The sequence below is a fragment of the Solanum tuberosum genome, unplaced genomic scaffold (assembly GCF_000226075.1).
Source record: "Solanum tuberosum cultivar DM 1-3 516 R44 unplaced genomic scaffold, SolTub_3.0 scf00026, whole genome shotgun sequence".
In the NCBI taxonomy this organism is placed as follows: domain Eukaryota; kingdom Viridiplantae; phylum Streptophyta; class Magnoliopsida; order Solanales; family Solanaceae; genus Solanum; species Solanum tuberosum.
Window position 1 is genome coordinate 2,693,826 of NW_006238952.1, and position 17,629 is coordinate 2,711,454.

Below are 17,629 nucleotides of genomic sequence, written 5' to 3' on the forward strand. Positions count from 1 at the left end.
TCTAATAAATCATCTCAATCAAGATTTTTAAAAAAATGTCGAATATACGAGAAAAATATATTTAATCAGGAATAAATATTTATCGATACTATTTTAGTTGTACCTTTTTTATAAATTTTAAATTTTCTTGGCAATTACGTTGGCTTGCGGGACAATTGAGCTTTTTTTTAATAAGAGGAGCATGATGGTACTTTTTTAAAATATTAGTAATTCATAATATTATCATGATCTCTATAGTGGAAATCCAATACTATTGAAATTTAATAAACATTTTTATATTGTTATACTTGTGCATAGGGGTGTACATGATCGGATTGGTTCGAGTTTTTCAACTATCAAATCAAATTATTTGTGTTGGATTTTTAAAACTATAAATCAAACCAAACCAATAAAACTCGAGTTTTTCAACCTTGGGTTTCATCGGATTTTTTTTGAGTTTTTTGGATTTTCGGGTTTTTCCAGTAAAGTATTCATACAAACATATAATTTACTTGTACTTCAAATATTTCTTTAGTCCTACCAAAATACAACTATCTAAAGTGTTTCTTAAGAAAATACACAAAATATGATATGAGTAATGACACTTAAATATCCAACAAAAAATAATAATAATGAAATCGCGTAAAACAAATATTGCAAATTAACAAATCATAATAAAAATGATCATAATTTAAAAGTATTAAATCATGCTAAAATAAGTTTAATAAATATTAGTTACATGACTAAATATTAAAGAAAATTAAATTTGATTATGTATTTGAATTGTCTAAACCAATGTAAAACTAAAGAACAAATATTCAATATTATTTTCATTCTTAGTATTGAATTGATTTTCTTTTTGCATTAGTATTAATTTGATTTTGATTTAAGCTTTATTATAATTGTTAACATCTGTGGACTATGATCTTTATTGAATCATTCAGAATTTTAAGTTTCAAACTTGAAATAATATATTAAAAGATAAAAACTATGAAAAAATATAAGAAATATTTAAAAATTATATCAAAGTAAAATATTTTTATGTATAAAATAAAATTTTAAAATTATATATACAATGTCGGGTTGATTTTTTTTTTGTTAAAACCAAAGCAACCCAAATATAGTCGGGTTTTTTTTCAATACCAAACCAAGTCAAATCAACCACTAGTCAGATTTTTTTTCTCAATTTAACTCAGTTTGCGGTTTGGTTCAATTTTCGATTCGATTTTATACGCCCTAATTGTGCATATATATTGCTCAGCAATAATATTTTTGCCGTCTTAGATATTTATTGAGCATACGTGTGCGATTATGTCATTATTTTGTATATATGCTTAAAAAGGGGTGGCTCTAGAAGATTAAGGCATTGCGTTTATTTAATAATTTTTAAATATATTTTATATTTTTAACTTCTTAAAATACAGTAATTAATGATAATTTAATAATTAATTTTTTAATTGATAATATAACTTTTTTTTTTATATATTTTGTAAAACACATATATAAAATCATCATACTTTATATAACATTACAAATGTTTAGAATATCGTTTTTTTATTTGTATAATATCTTGTATTACTTATAATTACAAAAATATGTATGAATCAATAAATATTGTAGTGATGTTATGAAGACATTCAAAGTTAACAATGTCTTTTAATTATTACATAATAATACAATTAATTTGAACTTGGAATGTCTAATTAGAATACACCTCAAAGAATTGGAGATAGTCTTACATAGTCAATATTAAAAAATGTTAAGTTCAAATTGAAGTAAATTAGACAAATTAAGAAGTAGTAAAAAGAGTGCAAATTTAATTTCATAATTATATTTTATTAAAATAGTAAATTTTTCAAAATATGTGTATAAGGATTGGTAAACGCAAAAATTAACAACAATGAACAAACTATTAAGAATTTTTTTCAAAATATGTGATTTAAGTATTTATATAATTATAATTCATTTAATTATAAGGAAAATTTTAGAATTAAATATTTTTAGTTATGAAAATATGACTTTATATGAGACTCATTGTTACTTAAATTGAGACGCAGAAAATATCACAAGATGATTCAAAACAATTTTCATTATATAACACTTAGAAACTCAAATCAATATTTTAAAGAAATTTGTTAACCTCGTTTGCCAATTTAGTAAAATTATAACTTAAGTCAAAGGAATTTAATAATTTTAAGCATATCAAAAAGTTAATTTCAAACCGCGTTATAACTACAATTTGGAAGGACAATGACGGCCCAAATAATGTCATTTTCTTAATCATATATAATTTCCTATAAAAGGAAACCAAAAATTGACCACTCATTGAAATTGGAATAAAATCAACAAGATAAAATATTGTGTTCCCTTATAAATTATTTTAGGGAAAAAGGACAAATATACCTCCGAACTATCGTAAATGGTATGTAGATACCCTCCGTCATACTTTTGGGACATTGGTGTCCCTGCCGTCTAAAAACTAGAGCATATATGCCCTTCACTCTAACGAAAGAATAAATAGGGGACACGTGGCTCAATCTTATCCGTCGATAAATGTCGGATCGGTGGATAAGATTATGATACGTGTATACCCATTAGTATAAATGGTATATATGCTCTAGCGTTTGGACGGCAGGGGCATTAATGTCCCAAAAGTATGACGGAGGGTATTTGCATACCATTTACGACAATTCGGAGAATATTTGTCCTTTTTCACATTATTTTAATACACTTATATTGGACGGTCTATTTTCTATTGTTGACTTTGACGTTTCATGCAATTTGTCAATATCCATTTTAAAAAGAAGGGAAAAAAAAACATTGGATATGTCATTATCGACTTCACCAATTATGGAAATTATAATCATTAATCAACTGCACTTTCTTAATTAAATTACTGTTAATTAGTTGGATTTAACAGTGTAAACATTGTTAGTAATGATGAATTGCCCATTAATTATTACCTCTATAATTTCACAAAAAATATGGACAAACATCATATGTTTCTATTACTTAAGTGAAACTCTTAAAATAGTACTCCCTCCGTCCCATTTTATGTGAGGTACTTTGACTCGGCACGGAGTTTAAGAAAGAAAGGAAGACTTTTAAAACTTATGGTCCAAAATGAATGATAGAAATTTGTGTGGCTGTAAATCATTTCATTAAGGGTAAAATAGACATTTTATAGTCAAATTGTTACTTAATATAGAAATGTGTCATTCTTTTTGGGACTGACTAAAAAGGAAAGTAAGTCACATAAATTGGGACAGAGGGAGTAGTAATTACGTAATCTATTTATTAAATATTACTTAGCAAAATTAGCTAGGTTACAACGTTATATATGGACCCAGTAGATCTAATATATATATATACATATCTTCTTTTTTCCAACGATCGAAAAGATAAGCTAATGATTGTAATTTTGTGGCCACTACGGATTGGTGATAAGAATCTTTATTTGCTCACGAATATATATATATATATATAAAATTATATAAAGTGGAGCGGACTTAATTTTCCGTACTTGTTCGGTATGCCCACTTGATTGAGCGAGAGAGACCGTTTAATATTTATGTTAAGGCTCGATTAATTTTAAATTTTGTGCATTGGAATATTTTATTGAGGTGACGTTCTTAAAATGAGTTTTGTCATATTCAAGACTCAAATTTGAGAGCTTTAATTAAGGGCGGAGTGATTCCAATCATTCTATTACAAGCTATATTGATAAGATTTGAACTTTATGATTTGAGTTTAATTTGGGCACTAATTAAATTCTATCTCGAAAAAAATTCAAATTACAATAATCTCGGATTTTTCAGAAGTCGTGGAAATATTAGTCCTTTGTCCAATACATAAGTTATGTATCATATACATACTGATTTAGGTTTGAAATAATTGAGGTTAGTATCAACAATAACATTTGTACCAGGATACATTGTACACTAACAAAGTTATAATATATCTGATAGAGGTGGAGTGATATCTCCAGATATTAGGAGAGAGAGGAGAAAAAAGGGGATTCTTATAATTAATGAAAATAATAGAGATTTTTAGAGATTATGTTATCTAAAATTGTGTAATTACACAAATTTTCTCTAAAAAAAAATCGTATAATAATTTCAATTGGAAGCCTGTATTATTTGTCATTCTCAAAACAATTGAAAGAAATATTAAAGCACCCAATTGATTTTTTTTTAAAGGTGATCTATTAGCTACTCCCTATGTCCCTAATTACTTGTTGACTTTTGAATTGACACATATATTAAGAAAATAATTAATGACATAGTGAATTTACCATTTTACCCCTATTAATCGTGAAGTGGATGAAAAGTTCTACATTTTTCAAAGTAATTAGTCATTTAATTGAGGATATAATAGATAAAAAAAAATTTGTCATTTCTTGATTTATCAAAATGAACAAATAATTAGGGACAACTAGGAAAAATGGACAAGTAATTAGGGACAAAGGGAGTAATAAATTAGCTTAGAAGTTAAAGTAAGAGACCCACGAGCTGAGGTTTCTTTAATTTATAATGGACAAATATTAGTTTCTTTCAGCCAATAATAAGTATTAATCAACAAAATAATAATTAGATGAAGGAAATATTTGAATGGCGGACATGTCGAATGGACAGATATTTAGCCATGTTGGTGTAAAGGATTAAAGAGACGCACACTATCTGATCGTTGACAAAGTTAAAACGTATATACAATTATTCTGAATAATTTAAGAAAAATCATTTATGTATTAAAATTTTTAAAAATCGAGTAAAATAATACTTAATTACTTCCATAAACTAATAATATACAACTTTTTATGTTACTATATCACCTAAACTACTGTATGGTAATGCTTATGGAGACTACATATAATTTTTAAAATTTTGTTCCTTGAGGAGAAAACAGTTAAATCTGGTTTAAGAGATTCTTAAAGTGTAATTCTCAATTAAAATATTAACAGTTGAAAAGACACTGACGATGGGAAAAAAGAAGGTATGATTTTTTCAATTTTTATAGTAAATAAATTCTGGTCCCCAATCCACACTACTTGGGGTTTACCGACAGCATTTTCCATGCAGGATGATGTAACACCACAATTATAAAATCTTTTTTAATACCATTCATTCTGTCTAATAATACTTATCTATTATTAATTTTACATATTAAAAAATTATAAATAAAAAGGTAATTTTACTGTATCACCATTTGAATATATTTAATACAATGTTTTGAAAAATATAATAGGAAAATGATTATAATTAATAATAAGAATAAATTAGAAATTAAGTATAAAATTATTCATTAATTCCATAAAGTGGACAAGTATTATTGGATATCTTAATATGGTATTGTTGGATAGAGAGAGTAATAATAACTACACCCAAAAAAGTTAAAGTTAAATATATGTTTCTTCATTTCATATTATTTGGCTCTGGTTAATCTGACATAATTTCTAAATAAAATTTTAATTAGAGATATATTTTAAATTAACCTTATTAATGTTGTTTTAGATCTTGAATTGAACTAATACTACTACTTTTATGTAGTTACTATTTAATACAAATGGTATTAAGAGAAAAGGAATAATAAATATTTTTTGATTAGTTAAAATTGATAAATAAAATAAAATAAATATTTTTAATATAAAAATAAGATAAGATAAAGCAGAGGAAGTATTATATTATATTCATCTACTTAACAGTAACTTGAACCTAAGTTAAGGTTATTATATACATAGAATTTTGGCCAATATATTCAAGTCACAAAATTAAACTGGAACATAAAGGGCTTGTTCGACCGCTGTCATACGACTATTAATAATGTAATTATTTATATTTTACTTATTTTATCTTCCATTTTATATATAATTGTATATAAATATCAGTAGGGGGGGCTCAATCCTAAAGTTACGGATAGATAATTAAATTTACAGTTACTTTCTACTTCTTAATTTATCTAATTCACTTCAATTTGAATCAATCATATTTTAAAATTGACTTTATAAGACTATCTTTAATTCTTTAAAGTGTCTCTTAGACATTTCAAGCTTAAAATAATTAGATAAATAATTAAATTTAAAAAGACATAATATAATATGAATACTTGAACAAAAAGGTTTATGTTGTTAACGTTTCTTGATTGGAGTTGCTACAAAAATATTCTCTATTGTATTATTTATGTGACAAAAAAAGGAGATTATGTGTAGGACGTATACGTTAGCCTAAAATTGATATAGGCCAACACACAAAAGCAAAATATAATGCCCCAACCTAATCACGTCTATGCCACGTGAAGTGCATATGCAACTTATATGGTGGTCATTTTATTCATGTGTCCTTATATATATATAATGTCCTCCTTTTGCATGATAGGATATGATTGTCCCAATAAATAGGCAAATGATCATAAAATTGACACTCCTAGGAGCCATTTATTTTTAATTTGTTCTCTTTATGTTGTGTGACCACCACCACCACACAATCTTATGGCCTATACCGCCAAAAAAAAGAAGAAATTTATCAAGAATTTTGCATAACACCTATCTTGTCTAAGATAGAAAAAAGAAAAAGTTGGGAGACAAAAGTACACCAATCAAACAAAGAAATCTATAAATTGACAAAATTAGTGATTGCTTAAAGAAAATTAACTGTTTGATTAAAAGAAGGGGACAAAACTCATAAAATCTAACCACGAAAAATATTAAAAGTGGCTTTACTACTTGTCGAAGAAAGAATAAAAAAATATAAAAACAAATAAAAAATCAACTATCTTTTATTTGAAGACGAAAATACCCTTGCTAATGTTTCCAATAGATTATTCATGCATTCTATTCTGGTCATAGTAAACATAAAATTGTAGAGATTATGGTTTAACTAATTTCTTCAATACCAAAAAGGGAAATTCTAGAGATTATATGTGGATGGAGGGTATTGTTGTCATAAATTTGATAGGCCAATAGGAGAGGGGAATTGGGGCATTTGGTTCTAGGATCAGGATGTCATGTGGGGGCATGGGGCAGGGAAGAAAGACATTATATTATCTTGTAGGTTTGATCAAATATTATTATTAGGATCTAGCTAGTAGGGAAGTTATGATATTATTGACATAAAAAGACAAAACCATATGAAATAAAGAGACATATATAGCTCAATTCTTACAACTAGAAGTTACAATTCAAGAGGAGTAATTTGCTGTCAAGCTTGCCTTATATGAATTTTAAATCGGTATAGGAGAAAAAAGCTGAAGGCTTATAAGTATTGGTGGAGTCACATGTACATAAAAGAGATGTCAAATGATATTATTTTATTGAAAAATTATACTAGATAACAAGGTAAATATTTCGTTATTGTTTCTTCATGAATTCTGTTAACTAGTTATTATTTCATCGGAGAAGGGTCTAAAATGCCCCTCAAATATTTAAATTAATACAAAATTACCCTCTATCCACCTATTGGCCCTAAAATATCCCTGACGTCCACCTTTCGGCTCAAAAATATCCTTATGTCTAACGGATCGGATCACACTCATTAGGTGGATGGAGAGTAATATTGTACCGAATCTCGTAATTTAAGGCATTTTAGGACCTTTTCCATTAAAATAATCACCTAATTTACTTGATTTTGAATTTCATAGTAAATTTAAAATTATAAAAAGGTTAGACATCTACTCTCTAAACTACTCCCTCCCTGGCCCTTCACTTCCCATCTCTTCCATTTTTTTTCTATTTGGATCTTGTCCATAATTTTTATATATTTATGACAAACGAGAGAGAAAAAAAAGGAGAAAAATAACGATGCATTCATATAAAAATAATTAGTTCAATAAAAGATGACTTAATCAAGCAAATATGTACAAATATTATATATTTTGTGTGTACCCAAAATTAAAAATAAAAGCATAAAAACAATCATTTCTTTTACCCCACCCTCATCACATCATGACAATAATACTAATTAAAAGAATATAAATATGTGAGTTCATTTCAAGTTTGAGTTTCGGATATCTTAATTAAGAATAAGAAATTAAAATAAGGAATAAAAGAGAAAATGAACAAGACATTTGGATAATTGAGAGAAAATTTTATATTAATGAAAATAATAATATTTTTAGATGGACAATCAGTCAGGGTAAGTATAGATTTTAGTTGGATCCCCATTTATTAGTTGGGTTACGTTATAATAAATTGGGGTTGATTTAAAATAGGTCAATACGAAGATATCATGAAATTATTTTTTCAATATTATTTTCAAGTGTATCGGGTCAAAATATGAATCATAAGTGGTTTTTATAGAAAATTAGAATTTTTTAAAATATCATTTTTATTATTTATTTGAGAAGGGTTTAAAATTTGGACCAAATCACATTAAGCAATATAATAAATAAATATTTAATAATTTTACTTTTAGGAAGCTATTAAAAATAAGGGCAAATATGAGTCAAAGGATTAACATCAAGGGTATTTTTGAGCCAAAAGATGGACGTCAAGGGTATTTTAGGGCCGTTAGGTGGATGGAGGATAGTTTTGTACTAATTCAAATACTTGAGGGGCATTTTAGACCCTTCTCCATTATTTCACTAATTTATATTATAATTATCCAATTTATTAAGCATATTTTAAAATAAACTCACTTCTTAATACATAGTAGACAATATACCTAACTAATAATAATTATATCAAAATCTAGAGTATTGTAAGTATATTTAATGGACTAAAAGATTATTTTATTAAGTCAATAAAAATATTTATATGTGTTTGATTTGTTCGATATATACACAATGTACTAGCATAAAAAATTAGAACTATAACATTTTCATAATCAAGATAAATTTTGTTTAATTTTGTGCTAGAACCATAGATATAGTTTGTCCAATTTCCATCTTTAGTTGTGGACATAAACTTTATACTTATAAGAATCGATAGTTATCTTCTACAGATCCGTTAAAATAGTGTACGCCAAATGATCTACTAAATACAGCCAATCTATTATTTGTATAAATCTTTATTAAAACTAAATAAATAATTATTTATTAATAATTGGTTAAATACTTGTTTAATAGTATATATTCCAAATGCAAATTCTCATTTTGACTTTTAATTATGACAATATTAAAACATTATCTTATCTAAACACATGACTAATGATATATACCCAAACAACGTTGCGACGCTAATGGTTATACTATAAAGGGAGAAAGAATGTCTCATATGTGTGGGAAAGACTATTAGAGATGGATGCCTTAACGTGCAGTAATAATTTGATCCATAGTGGAGTACATTGTTTTTATTTCAATTTATTTAATTTGAGAGACAGAGTCAGAATTAAGAATTTAGGGGTTCTAAAATTTAGGAAAGAAGAGAAAAATATTTTCGAACCTAGAGCACTAGTTCGGAAAGCATTTCCATGACCCCTTCCTTATCATTGAATCGTCAATCAATTTTGTTAGGATAATCACAGGTTAATATACATATAATTTCTCATACAAATACAAAATTTACGGAAAAGCTAATCTGTTCGTCCGAGTATATCTATGTTATGGATTAAATTTTGCCTAGAGGACATGATGGTCCATTAAACTTTTGATCTTTCGTTTGTCCAATGATAGTCTACTCTATCCATTGCTTGCTTTCATTTCTTGTCCCCTTCCTTATATCGACACCACCACTTCCCCAAAACCACTCAAATTTTACAGTCTTTCATTTCTATATACATATTTATTATTTCTTCCCAGCATTCCTTGTCTATATATATTCTTCTCATTTTCATCACCTCTTCACAACTAAATTCCAATTCCTCTTCTTCAATTCCAATAACTCCTAATTTTCTACTACTATGCCTTCAATAATTTCATCAGAAAAACAACTCGATTTGTACTCGATTAAAGAATTACCCGAATCACATGCATGGAGATCCTCGTTAGACGATGATGGATCGCGTAATATTAATGTGGAGTCTATTCCAGTAATCGATCTAAACGATGATAAATTTGCTATCGATAGAATTGGCCATGCATGCAAAACATGGGGCGCGTTCCAAATTATAAACCACAATATTTCTCAACGATTACTTAACGATATGGAAACGTGCGGGACTCGACTATTTTCCCTTCCGATGCAGCAAAAATTAAAAGCAGCTCGATCGTCCGATGGCATCGCTGGCTATGGGGTTGCTCGAATTTCTTCTTTTTTCTCTAAGCTCATGTGGTCCGAAGGATTCACAATTTTTGGCTCCCCTCTTGAACATGCCCGCCAACTTTGGCCACACAATTACAATAAATTTTGGTACTTTAATTAATCCCAATGATATATACTATCTATCCGTTGAAAATATTAAGTTCACGCACTAATTATTATTTTCTTAATAACTATTTCGTCTCTTTAATAATGAATTTTTCAGTGACGTCATCGAAGAGTACGAAAATGAAATGGAAAAGCTAGCGGGAAGACTAATGGGTTTAATGCTTGGGTCCCTTGGAATAACAAAAGAAGATGTGAAATGGGCCGTTGGCCCAAGAAGCGGTTGTTCGGCCCTACAACTAAATTCTTACCCGGCTTGTCCGGATCCGGATCGGGCTATGGGTCTTGCTGCACATACGGATTCTACCATATTAACAATCCTTCACCAAAACAATACAAGTGGTTTACAAGTATTTAGAGAAGGAAACGGGTGGGTAACGGTTCCTCCGCTTTGCGGGGCGTTAGTTATCAACGTGGGTGATTTGTTACACATATTGTCAAACGGGTTGTACCCGAGTGTTCTACATCGGGCGGTTGTGAACAGGACAAGACATCGTCTTTCGGTGGCCTATCTATATGGGCCACCGTCAGGGGTGAAAATTTCACCTCTATCGAAATTGGTAGATCAAAGGAACCCTCCAATGTATAGGCCAGTGACGTGGAGTGAGTATTTGGGAACTAAGGCAAAACATTTCGACAAGGCACTTTCATCTGTTCGGCTCTGCGCTCCTCGTATTGGATTTGCCAATTCTAAAGATCAAAGTGGTGTCCAAGTAGGCTAATATAACTACAAGTCCCCACTTTTTTTTTTGTTTCTGAAAATAGATATCTACTTGTGTTCCTTTTTGACCCATTGGAAGAATTCTGGTCAATCTTTATCTTTATGAGAACTTTTATAAAGAGGCATGTGTAGCTTTAGGTCAGCAGATTCGTCTTAATTCATTATTTCCATCCAGAACATAATTTTTATATTTAGAGTTCTATCATAGATATGAACATTTAACTTTAAAAACATATTTGGATTTAATCTTAAAAACTAAATGATAAGATATGTACAAATAATCTTTTATATATAATAACATAGAAATTAGACATACATATATTGTATAACACATTGGACAAAATGAAGGGTTCCCATAGAAATGGGGCGCTTACTAGTACTAGAGGATAAGTTAAAGGTCAATCAATCATATACATCATTCAAAAAAAATGAGATGCAAACAAGGAACAAGGTGTGTTGGCACTTCTGTCGCGCGCGGTGGGTGGATAGAGGGAAGATGGATGAGTTTGAATATTAGGGCGCACTCTGCCCCGGTTACAGTTACAACATCGCTTGACTAAACACAAAGTTTGTTCTTATTAAAGTTACTTTAATACTTATTTTTATGGTTATCAAATTGCTTATTAAAATCACTTTAATAATTACATTTAGTTGACTTTTCTTCACAATAAAGTGTCAAGTGGGGACGATTGAATAAATAGTAATTAGAAGACATAAGAAGAAACATGTTTTTAGTGATGTTACGTTACAACTTACCAAATACAAAGACGAGGACAAGATTAAATAGATTAGATCAAACATTACGACGGCATAGCGGCAAATCAATCTTTCTTAAAAAATAATAATAATAGCAACCAAACATCACACATAGAAGAAAACAAAAGCCCACCATCGTAATGAGAAACATTAGTCATTAATGTATTATTACGGCGTACAAGTCGGTGTTAATTTAGGTTGGTGTGTTTGTGTTTACCTCAACAAGTGATGTTGTGCTAACACCGTACCCACTCTTAAAGATAGCTATAGAGATGGCAGACACTCCCATATCCCTCCAACAATTACATACTAGTAGTGATTCTCTTAAGAAATCATGTGCCTTTTTTTTCTCCACAAAATATAATATATGCCAAACCCCAAACCAAAAAACACCTTTGTCTTCACACATGCAATTTTTTTTTTTTGTAAAGATAATGTTAAGTCTTGATTGGACCGTGAGAGTTGTGTTCTCAATTATTCCTGCCCCTTCTGTAGGATGAAAAATCAAGTGGGACTCGATCATATTCAGGTGAAATAATATTGGATAGATGACAACTTTCAATAATTCAATATGGGTATACCAGTATGTTATTTATGTATACAAGAGTAATTTACCTATAGTAGATTGAGGTAACAAGTAAGATTTATCACAAGTATACTTGAACAATATCTAATACCGCATTTCGATTGAAAATCATTGATTTTCTTCTCCTATTCGGAAATTCCTTTTTGTTTCTTTCCAAGTTTCTGATATACACTTTTGACAATTTGATCGAGGTTATGTGGCTTTTGAAAGAATTTTCATTATGAGGAAAAATATTTCCTATCGAAGTTATTTCGGGAGATTAAATAAGAGATATCTGATTAAGAATATAGAGGAGTGCTTCATCTCACTGTAACCTTTCGTAGTAATTAAATCATATAAGAGACCAACAAACAACTTATTAATTAAAAGAAAACAAAAATAGATATTAATTGGTTTCTTCAGTGATTAGATTTTATATTGTCACATCGTTTTGTCATGTGATTTTGTTGTGCTTAAATCATTGAAAAAGTCATTTCCGATTTAAGCAATATACTCGATTATCTAACAACAAAGTCGTTGTAGTATAGTGGTAAGTATTCCCGCCTGTCACGCGGGTGACCCGGGTTCGATCCCCGGCAGCGGCGCTTAAACTTTTTTATTTTGCCGTGCCCAAGTAATGCTTGGTGACAGATTGATCTACTGGTCAGCTTTGGTAAAAAATTTCAAGATTGTTTACTACATTTTTGGTTAAAATTGTGGCAATCTTTCTTGTCCCATCTGAGCATTAGTCCTAGCTAAGTCACACTGCTCTGAGATCCATTACAAAGTTTTCATTTTTAGTGCTCTTGCATGAAGTAAGGTATTCTAGTAACAGTAATCTTCACATGTTCCTTTATGTGCCTAACAGAACAAATCTATTAGACATCATGGGCACTAAGCTAATCTATGTTGCTCGGATTCTTCAAAAATTGTCACCAAGAGAGTGGTCTGAGCAACATAGAAGCTAGTAATATTTGGAAAGGGCCTACGATAACATGATTATCAAGAACCATTTCATGGTCAAAGACCAGTAAGAATGTTTGTTAAATTATTGGAACATCTCATGCATGATGGACTCTTTAAGTAAATTATGTACCTCATTATCAGACAGGTAAAAACATATTTCAGAAAAGAAACAATTCCGCAAGAAACTGCTCAAAATGTACATACAACAAGTCAGTAAGATCTCAGTCAGTCGACATCCCGGTTTTTGACACCCGAGGTAAGTTCAGCTTCAGCAGAAGGTAACCTCTCATAAACTCGGGACCCAACTGGTAGAAGCTTAATCTTGCCCAGTCTAAGTGTTTGGCTAAGCTTCTCATAGTTCCACCTCTGCTGAATATACACAACAACTCCCAGTACAACTGCAGCCACTGGTATGGCAATGTCTCCAAACTTGGTGTAAAAATCAAACCTGGGGTTCACAAACTCGTATTCTTCGGAGAAATAGGGATTGGGAACAGGAGATCTGATGTAATCATACACATGAGGCAGAAGTCTAACGGACGTAAGTCCAATATAATATAGCTTCCTAAGTGGTTTGCAATGGATTTGCCAAACAAGGTTGCCTATTACTTGAGGAAGCAAAAAGAAATCTTGAATCAAACCCATGTACTCCTCCAATTCAGTTTCCCATTCCCTCAAGGTGTGGAAATTTCCAGTGGAATCTACGTAACGTTCAGCATGAAGAGGTTTCTGGCTTGTATTATAGGAGTGGATAAACAGAACAATCATATATCCAACAGCATGTATTACCAGTGTACTGAGAAGTACCCACTTGTCACTTGGAACACGATGTGGTTCAAGAGGGCTCCTTGCCAATAATCTGATACGGGATCTCCACACCTTTTGGCTGAGCCTCGCTGTTACTAAAAAGGCAACAAGCACAAGAACCTTGACAGTATAATCAATCAGACGAATCCACTGGCTGTTGTCAAGATCATAAGACGGAGTCTCATTGATTTCAGAACCCATCATTTTGAACAAAGCCTCTGCACCTGTGATCAAAGGCAGTCCGTAGCCAAGAGCTTGGACACCTAGCATGGCAAGCGAGACATACGGAACTGATTCCGCATTATCTCTGATGTAAATTAGTTGGCTGAGAATGCAAAAGATCGCCAGAGAGAGTGTCAAGATGCGGAGGATGCCCTCTACGCCCCTACGGGAAAGAATGTCTTCTCGCTGCTTCCTGTACATAATGGGGAATGTTTGAATGCTTACGGGATTAAAATAGAGAGGATCATCCTCAGTTCTTTGAGAGGATACAGAGATTTTAGCTGTTGGATTGACCAACCAACGAGCAGTGGTTGGTGGGTATGTTATAACCACCTCAATCAGACAATCCAATCCAGCCTCAAGGTCCATACTTTCTGATAGTATTTTCCAGGAGGCTCTAACATCCCTGCAACCAATGAGGTACATCTTTCCAACATGTGGATCATACAGTCCCTCTACGAAAAGCAATGAGATGTTATTGTATGACGTCCCAGTGAGACTAAGTTGAGCAGAAACATTTAAGAGAAGCTGTTTTTCTGTGTATTCAGCCTTAGCATGATAAGAATTCTCTTTTTCACCGATGGAACCATTTGTCAGAGGCCCAAACATTGGACCAAGAGAAAGAATCTCCATTTCAATTTCAACTCTTCGGTTAGCTGAACCAGCAATTTGATCTGCAACTGCTGATGTGTGAAGGGAGAGATCCTCGGAAAGAATCGAAAGGCTGACAGGAAAAGAATCTGCATCTTCCAGTTTTGGGAATGTCAACAGTGATTTCTTAAACATTGAACCAAGGGTAAAGGGCTCATTTTTTTCAAGGACTGTAGCAGCTGCATTGATTTTTGAGTACTTGTAGTATGGAAGAGAAGCAGTATATTGATCCCACAGCTCAACAGGGCGGATCAGTTTCTCAAATGATAAAGGAAAGTAACGCCTACTGCTTCCATCAATACTGGAAAAATGACCAATAATTATGCTCCTTTGTGTTATAGAAAAGGAGAGCGGAACATACAAGCAGATTCGAGAATCACAGTTGCTGTCTTCTGCACCAACTACTCCATGGCAACCAACCATACAAAGCTGTCCACTGGAAGATTTCCAGATTCCCTCAGCAGAAAGAGTCATGTTATTAAGCCCAGTCCTTTGTGCTGCAGTGAACTGATTCTCCAATGGAGATATCACTCCAAACACAGAAGAGACCCTAGAAGAAGTGACATTATCTTTTACAGATATTGTATCACATCGAACATCCTGAAGGACAAGCTTGACGTCCTTAAAACCCCCATCCATGGCATTTATCTCCTTGTCTGATCTGAATGGACCCAATTGACTGCAAAAATCATCTGTACCGTTGCATTTCCAGTTCGGAACAACTGTTAAGGCTTCTTGATGAGTGAATCTTTGAAGAATATAGCAGAAGTCAAGCCCTCTATATGTATTTATCTCAGTACTCAGACTATCTTTGTACGGATATGGATCACAAGCTTTTGACACAAACTTTTCAGAGCCAAATTCGTACTTTGAAGAAGTTCCCAGCCAAGAAGACATATGAACTTCATCAAAGTACTTAAAACTCGTCTTTGGGTTTAAGCTTTTCATGGTTCCTAGAATAGCTCTATTTGTCAGTGTATTTGTTCTAGGATAATGAAGCACGAGCAAAATTCGATCATCTTGCATAAGAGGTGGCTGATTAGTATAACCAGATTCCTTTACCCACTGCCATGGATCAGTCGACTCTTGCTGACGAGAAGGCAACATTGTTGTCCCTAACAAACACATGACTCTTTCCCCTTGATTTTTCTTCGATTCAATGTATACTCCTTCAAAAGTCACAGAAAGCTGGGAATGACTGGGCCAAATATCAAAATGAGGACTTCTCTCGTATGGTTTACTTGAAAACAAGCCATCTAGGGTGATACCAATCTGCAATATCCCACTCACACTAACAGATGTCTTAGACTGATGAGCACGATCAACATTCGTAACCCAAAAAGAAACTAAGTTCAACGGAGATCGAAGATCCGATGATCTGTTTGAAAGATCTCTATCATCAAAAGGCATTATTGAAGCAGCCCCGTTAGACACTTGCCACCAATCTCCATTCAGAAAACTTAATTCATGTTTTATGCTATAGATTCTGTTATCATCAGGTTCCAATTCAGAAGCAGAAGCTAAAACAAAAGCACATTCTTTTTTGACTTCATCAGTTCTTTCGTATTTGTAAGGCATAGAAGTTCTAGTCCTAGGTCCTAACTCACCATCTACCACATAAGAATGAACAAAACCAACAGACAGCAACATCAACCAGATAACAATACTAGCCATTGTCCAAAAAGAAGCAAAAAAAGACATTTCCCCTAACCCCTTAAATCAAGATTCTTCAAGTATTAGTGGAAAACAGAGAAATTCATGACTAACCCTTTTTAGAACTAAGATTGATCTTGCTAAAATCGAAATCAAAACAGAAAAAAAAACTTGGGAACTTATCAAAATCAAGTCTTTGAGATGGGAATTAGTGAATCTTGATGAGGAAATAGCAAGTGCACTTACCTGGTAAACTCAAATCTTCATAGAAAGAGAGAGATAGAACAGGGAATCAAAGGAAAGTGATGATCAATTTGAGAAAAAAGGGAGAAGTTGGTGCTTTGATTTTGATAATTAGGGTAAGTAGAGAGAGTAAGGTGTGAAGTTGAAGTCAAGGCAGCTGATGATGGTGACACTGCTTGAAGTTAAGTCAAATATTTCTTACAACATACTGCTTCCTCGTCCACTTTTAGTTGTTATTATTTTCTTTTTTAAAGTCAAGTTATAAAATACTTTTTATCATATTGATATATAAGAAATTATAATTTAATTATACTCCACTTTTAGTATAATGTTTTAAATATTTAAATTTTTTGCTTAAAATATCGAATAAATATAATCTAATTCAACTTTAAAAATTAATTAAATTGACTTTTGAAAAATAAAACATGACAAATAAAAGTAGATGAATGTAGTATGTGCCAACTCCTTTAATCTCTGTTTTTTTAATTAATGGAGTATTAATATTTTCGTGGGAAAAGAACCAAAAAAGATTCTTAATTAATAAAGCAGATCTCAATTAATCAATTTACCTAATTCTCAGAGGATTACTCTTGAACTACTCATTCAGTTGACTTTTGGTTGTGCATAGTTGAAAAGTACACACCCCTTTAAAAATAAGAAAAAGAAAAAGAAAATATTTTTCTTTTAATATGTTAGAGCGGGCAAGTAAAAGGATTTTTTTTTAATATATTGGATGAGTAAAAATGAATCTATTTATGTTGTAAGTCATAAA

The 17,629-nt window shown here is 31.3% G+C and overlaps 2 protein-coding genes and 1 non-coding gene across 3 annotated transcripts; 2 read left to right on the forward strand and 1 right to left on the reverse strand.

Annotated features, from left to right (window-relative positions):
* The first annotated feature begins 9,718 nt into the window (after positions 1 to 9,718).
* Positions 9,719 to 11,020, forward strand: LOC102582924 (gibberellin 3-beta-dioxygenase 1). Its single transcript, XM_006341597.2, has 2 exons — positions 9,719 to 10,258; positions 10,374 to 11,020. The coding sequence occupies exons 1-2, from the start codon at positions 9,810 to 9,812 to the stop codon at positions 10,993 to 10,995; spliced, it is 1,071 nt and encodes a 356-aa protein (XP_006341659.1). The 5' UTR covers positions 9,719 to 9,809; the 3' UTR covers positions 10,996 to 11,020.
* A 1,828-nt stretch (positions 11,021 to 12,848) lies between these two features.
* Positions 12,849 to 12,920, forward strand: TRNAD-GUC (transfer RNA aspartic acid (anticodon GUC)). The gene has a single exon. It is a non-coding gene; the product is annotated as a tRNA-Asp (tRNA).
* Positions 12,921 to 13,388: 468 nt separating this feature from the next.
* On the reverse strand, positions 13,389 to 17,045 carry LOC102583258 (uncharacterized). The gene has a single exon (XM_006341598.2). It carries the CDS (start codon positions 16,660 to 16,662, stop codon positions 13,507 to 13,509), a length of 3,156 nt encoding a protein of 1,051 aa, XP_006341660.1. The 5' UTR covers positions 16,663 to 17,045; the 3' UTR covers positions 13,389 to 13,506.
* Positions 17,046 to 17,629: the final 584 nt, after the last annotated feature.

What these genes read in the sequence shown, in the direction of transcription:
- LOC102582924 (XM_006341597.2), top strand. Translation starts at nt 9,810, where the DNA reads ATGCCTTCAATAATTTCATCAGAAAAACAACTCGATTTGTACTCGATT. An exon ending in CACAATTACAATAAATTTTG is followed by an intron (nt 10,259 to 10,373) that starts GTACTTTAATTA and finishes TGAATTTTTCAG; the next exon opens with TGACGTCATCGAAGAGTACG.
- LOC102583258 (XM_006341598.2), bottom strand. Translation starts at nt 16,662, where the DNA reads ATGTCTTTTTTTGCTTCTTTTTGGACAATGGCTAGTATTGTTATCTGG.